Below are 6000 nucleotides of genomic sequence, written 5' to 3'. Positions count from 1 at the left end.
TCTATATAATGTATTTCATTGGACGAATACTTACTGATGCCTACACTTATATACATATGACAGGAAATCTTCTAAGGACTAGGGGATAATGTAAATGAATAAAATAAAGATTCTTGTGTTTGTAGAGCTTACATTTTGTAATAAAAATAATTATTATTAATTGTCTGTAATTTTCTATTTCAGGAATACCCTTTTTCCTGCATCATCTTTAAATTGTACACTTCCTTTAAGACCCACTAAAATGCCATCTTAGCCCCTGAAATCTTACCTGTAGGAGGCTATCATTTGAACTCCTCCAACTTTTTAAATCTGAATTGTCATTTATCACATTCTACATACACACTGTATCATGAATTTTCAAGTATCAAGCATATCAAATATTATGATTACTTGCATGTGTTTTTATTATCTCCCTTGATGGAGTTTAATGTTAGCTACTATCTCCATTCATCTTTGTAAATTGTAGCATGATATACCTTGTACTCAACACATATTATATGATCAATAAACATTTTTAAAATGAATGTGGATAAAGCACCGTTTGTGATCTTTCATTTGACCTCTATTAACAAAGCTTATCTTCTTGAATTGCAAATATAAAAGAAAACTTAAAATATAGAACATTTTACTTTCAACTCTGGAAATATCAAATATTAGTATCCAATATTTGTTGTTTATAACTTGGCTTTATTCATCACCATCATTTGGCACCTTGTTTACAAGGAGTCCAATATTTGTCGTTTGCTTTACTAAGTATAGCCTACAGCATAGACAATATCCCCTGCTATCACCATTTGAAAAGTGCCCCTTAATTTTTTTTTAAAGGAGTCATGTGGGGAGAGTATATTTCACTTGTTCCATTTTCTATGATCAGCACAGATTTTTCCCATTTCTCATTTCCTTTTTAACATGATCAAAAATTTTCTAGGTAACCATCTGAAATTTTCTGGTCCATATATGTTTGAAATTTGTTTTTAGGGCATCTAACATAAGATTTTAGTTTTGTTTTTCTCCTAAATTATCAACTATCTTTCCTCTAAATTTGCTTGTTATCTCCAGCTATGACTGGAAAGAGCAGACCTACTTCAGGTTTTCTATTGTTTTCCAATCTGTATTTTCACAATTCTTCAGACCACTATACTGTAGTAAAATATAGTTATATTATACATTTCAAATCTCCTTTATATCACTTAACCTCATTAAGTCATCTTAAATATGCCTTCTTTCCAGGTAGAACCCCAACAGAACGCATGACAATGTTCTCCTTTTTTAATAACAAGGCTGACACAATGTATTTTTATATAATGATCAAGGATTTTTTTTATTCATTAAGTTTCAGTATCATTACAGAAAATGTTATAGTACAGAGTTGTTTAACATTATTTTTTCTTTGCTCTTGATTTCCACATGAATGCTGGTAACACTAATATCTGTACAAGATCAGTCTTTGATTTTATTTTTTGTTCTGTACAATTTTAAATGTATTGGTTAAAAAGGCTGTCAGCACTTAAGGAAGCATTTTTCCCCCAGTTTGTTTATTCAAATAAAAGGTATCCAGTTACTGCCCAAGAGTACTGTGCCATGAGGCCACGGGGGGGTGAGAAACTTCCCCGGAAGCTCTGTGAGGGATGGTTCTCCTTGAGGCAGACCAGGGCCTCCCCAGTCACTCTTCTTTTGGCACTGCGCACATAAACACGAGATACATGATAAAGAACAAGCAAAGCTCTCTGTAAAGCAGTTATGAAGCATACTAAGAAGGGAAATCCAAGTGTTGCCTACGCTAGTATAAATAAGCAGACAGCCTTGATTTAAGAGCATAAGTAGTTGTTTAAAGATGAGAAAAACACAAGTTCTGCAGGCACCTACTGCTGTCTACGAAAAGCTATTGCTATCAGACCTAGCATTGAACACACAAAGCAATTTGCGAGAAATGAAAAATTTGCTTTGATATAATCAGAATAGAGTTGTCTGTTAAGATTTATTTTTAGGTGTTTTTTCTTTAAAAGGTATTTAAATTCTTTTGAAATATAGTTCAAGATGTTGACTATACAGATCAACTTTTATCCAAATCAGAAAAACTAGCTGTGCTGTTGCATATTACAGGATACAGTCAATGATATGTGGACATGCATCAAAGCTTTCTCCTGCCGGTGACCATCATAGTCGTCCGATGACCATGACATCCACCACCTCGCCCTTGTGGAGCTCCACATACTGCTCTGTCTTTGGAGGTAGCATCAACAATCCGTTGGCGCTGCGCATGCTCATCAGACGGCTGCTCATCTGATTGCCTAGAAAGAAACACTCTCATTACAGAAGCCTAAGCATCACAGTGGATACATCTGGAGCTCTTGTTGCTCTTTTCAAAGTCAGAACCCATGAATAGAAATAAAGGCCTTTAAGAGGAAGAGAGATGGTCGGACTTCCCAGTACCTTGCTGTTGTATCCTACAACCTTCCCACTAAGCTCTAAAAATAACCTTAGAAATTACTGCTTAGAAGAATAAAACCAGGATCTTATAGCATTATGCAAATACTATGGAATTTCTCTCTTCAGACTGAAATGTTATGTGTGTCTGAAAAGAGAGACTTTTAAAAACCTATTAAAATAATAATGATAAAAATAGCAGCAGATCCCATTTCTTTAGTAGTATTTACTAAGTGACAGACAAGGTGGTAGGCAATTTACTGAACCATCTATTTAATTCTCTTTCTCACAAGATTCAAAAGAGTTGAAGTAACTTGCTTAGGGTTCTACTAACTTGGTGGCTAATTTGAATTCAAGTCTCTGATGGCAAGGCCCATGTACTTAGTCATGGTGTTAGTTGATGTCTACACTTGATAGGACTTTTGTTGAAAGAGCAATACAATTTTACTAGAGTCACATAAAAGTTAGGTAAAATATAAGTAGAGAAGTTGGGGATAAAAGTTTAGTCTAGAGGAGGTAACTATAGAACTCTGAATCATCAATATTGATTTCTCAGTCCTTAAATTTTACCAACATCTACGGTACACTAGTGGCTACAGAGATTCACGCAACCGGGCTTTAATCTCATGTTTCATTCCTCCTTTTCCCACAACCAAAGTTATGCTCAGAACTTATTGGTTGAACAAACAGATAAAAATCTTTTGTAATTCTAGATTTGTATTTCAAATGCTTATCTAGAAAATATGGCTCCATGGAATAACAAAACCTTTATTATTATTTTTTACTCTTGTTGTCCTGTTATGCTGTACTGTTTAGGATAACTTAACTCATATAATCTTTCAAAAAGAAAAATGTATAATAATTCCAAATTAGGTATAGCCAAGGGAGGAGTTTATATACGAGTTCTGTCAGGAAAAAGTCCAGCCATTGTTAATATAATGAGAACAGTTTGCATGACATCGATGTAACCTGGAAGCCAAGGAGAGTGGACTGGGTGTGCATGTGTGAACAATGATGACTTCACTGTACTAGTCAGTGGGGGTGGTAGATGCCATTGAGTGAGCATGTGTACTGTGTGGCTGTCACATTCAAAATGACAGAGCGAGTAGAGCAATGAATCTGCATCAAATTTTGCATTAAGCTTGAACATTTCTCCGTAGAAACTATTTGGATGATTCAGAAGGCTGCAGCTACGGGCAACTGGTGATTGGCGGCTTCATCACAACAACACGCCTCTTCATACATCACACTTCATGTAGTTTTTTGGTGAAACATTAAAATCACCCAGATGACTCAGCCCCTGTACAGCCTAGATCTGCCCTGAGACTTCTGACTTTTCCCCAAACTGAAGTCACCTTTGAGAGGGAAGAGATTTCAGACTGTGGATGAGATTCAGGAAAATATGATGGAGAAGCTGATGGCGACTGGGAGAACTGTGTGAGGTCCCAAGGTGCCTGCTCTGAAGGGGACTGAAGCATCATTGTCCTATGTGCAATGTTTCTTGTATCTTGCATCTTCTTCAATAAATATCTGTTTTTCATATTACATGGCTGGATCCCTTATGGTCAGACCTCTTACAGAAATGTGTGTTTTAGCAGGATTGGTACATAGACATACCTACAGGTATGAATGACTAACCTGTACTCTGTGCCCAAGGCAATGGTTCTTGGTGATGCCAAGTCAGTATACACCGATGGTATTCTGGGCGAGGATCCAGTTTTACATCACATGATAACTATAGAATAAAGAGGAAAATAAAAAAATGTGATCACTTGACCATTTCTTAAAACTACAGTGTGTTGGAGATTGTGCAAGGACTACAGTAGACACAGAAAATAGAGACTATCTGCTGTTTCCGCCTCTGCCACCTTATGTTCTTAATACAGGAAGGTCAGAGTTTCTCTGATAAAAAGAGCCAAGAAGTTGGTATTCATAGCAGTGGAAAGGGCAGATGAAAAAGATAAGATCTATTTTGAAGTCTAAGTTATGAGTTGTGAGGACAGATAGCTCTGACCTATGAATTTAACATTGAAAATAAAGGAGGCAGACCTAAACAAAAAAATAAAAACAAAACTAAACAACAGGATCTATATCCATTTATCATCCATCCATATATCCAGTAAATACTTACTGAAGTGCTGTTCAGCTATCCATTCATATGCCTATACTCAACATAAATGGGAGAGCTTCTTTCTTTTCCTCTTTAATATTTCCCTAATGTCCCAATACTGACATATAAGCTCATTGAGGCAACTAAAAGTAGTCTCGCCTGAAAGTTTTAGTTTAGCCACATCACTGGTAATAAAAGAATTCCTCTGAATGAGTCTGCTATGAAATTACAGCTTTCATATTCTTCTAACAAGGATAAAGTCCTTTCTATTATAGCAAATTTAGTTCATATACATGGCATAGAATGACCAATCAACCTTTAACTTGGAGCCATCACTTTTTAAAACTGTTATTAAATTCACAACGAAATCTGATAAGTTAACATGATAATGTGTTAGTAGTAGGTGCCTAAAAGGTATACTTTCAACAAGTTTATACAGTATATACTTATGAACAATACCCCAAAGATTAGCTCAATGTTAATGAAAACAAGACTTGTTCCAGTGAACAAGAATTAACATTTTATTAGCATAATAATCACTTAAGTTACTCTACCTTCAAATGATCTAGAAAGGCTTTATTCACGTAACACACATATTGCTTAGATCAAATGATACAATTAAAACTGAAAATTTGATTCAAGTAAGTCTATCTCCAATCCATTTTTTTTTTCCAGCTTCATTTTATTTTTATTGGACCACTGTCATATATGTGGTCCATGATGGACCAAAATGTCATATTTTTCTTTTATTTTTTGGTTTTTCAATTACAGTTGTCCCATTTTTCCCCCATTGCTTCCCCCCACCCAGCCCACCCCTTCTCCTGCAATCATATCCCTCCCCGTTTTGGTTACTATGTTTTTAAGCATTCTAATCATTCCCTTTGACAATCATGTTTTCCTCTGGAATCCAGAATAAAATTTAATTCTAGTGTGTTTTCTTTGATTAAATCATACTCCACTCTTTCACTTAATCTTGCTTCTGTTTATACTTTATTTCATGTCTATTGGGGTGTAACTTGCCATTATTCCTAAATTCTTTTGTGCTTCCCTGAGGTCAAAAATCTCTCCTTCAATCTCTCTCTGTGTGTATGTGTATTCTCCAGTACGAAACTACAAATGCCAGTCACATGGCTGTGTGACTTGCTAAGTGTTTAACCCTTTGAGTGCTAACATTGCTGTGAGGACACTGACAAATTTTCCCAAAAGTGCCAGCGTTGCTCCCAATGACTCTTTTTTCGATGGCTATAAATGTAAACAACAATGGAATAATTCATATTTTATGTTTTGTTCCCTTTTTTTGGTACCTCAGGTTATATATTGATATAACTTTTTCTCATGTTCATCCAAATTTTGAATTTTTACATTTGTTCAAATACTGACATATTACTTTTGTTATAATTTTTACTTACATTTTAAATGGTCCTTTTAATTTCATTTATCTTTGCAATAATTGTCGAAACTCT

General features: G+C 35.1%; 1 protein-coding gene across 8 annotated transcripts in view; it reads right to left on the bottom strand.

Annotated features, from left to right (window-relative positions):
- Positions 1 to 1292: 1292 nt before the first annotated feature.
- The window catches only part of GPHN (gephyrin), a 414033-nt gene continuing 409325 nt past the window's right edge, over positions 1293 to 6000 (bottom strand). For all 8 annotated transcript variants that reach the window (XM_090271004.1, XM_090271010.1, XM_090271006.1 and 5 more), the window contains 2 exons: positions 4066 to 4162; positions 1293 to 2291 (listed from right to left, as the gene is read on the bottom strand). In XM_090271004.1, coding sequence (XP_090127130.1) covers positions 2158 to 2291; positions 4066 to 4162 — 231 coding nt within the window. In that variant the 3' untranslated portion in view covers positions 1293 to 2157. The remainder of the gene's footprint in view (positions 2292 to 4065; positions 4163 to 6000) is intronic.

This window comes from Furipterus horrens, unplaced genomic scaffold (assembly GCF_987537825.1).
Source record: "Furipterus horrens unplaced genomic scaffold, mFurHor1.1.pri manual_scaffold_3, whole genome shotgun sequence".
Taxonomy (NCBI): Eukaryota; Metazoa; Chordata; class Mammalia; order Chiroptera; family Furipteridae; genus Furipterus; species Furipterus horrens.
Note: the sequence above shows the minus strand (reverse complement) of the source record. Positions and strands in the feature narration are given on the sequence as shown.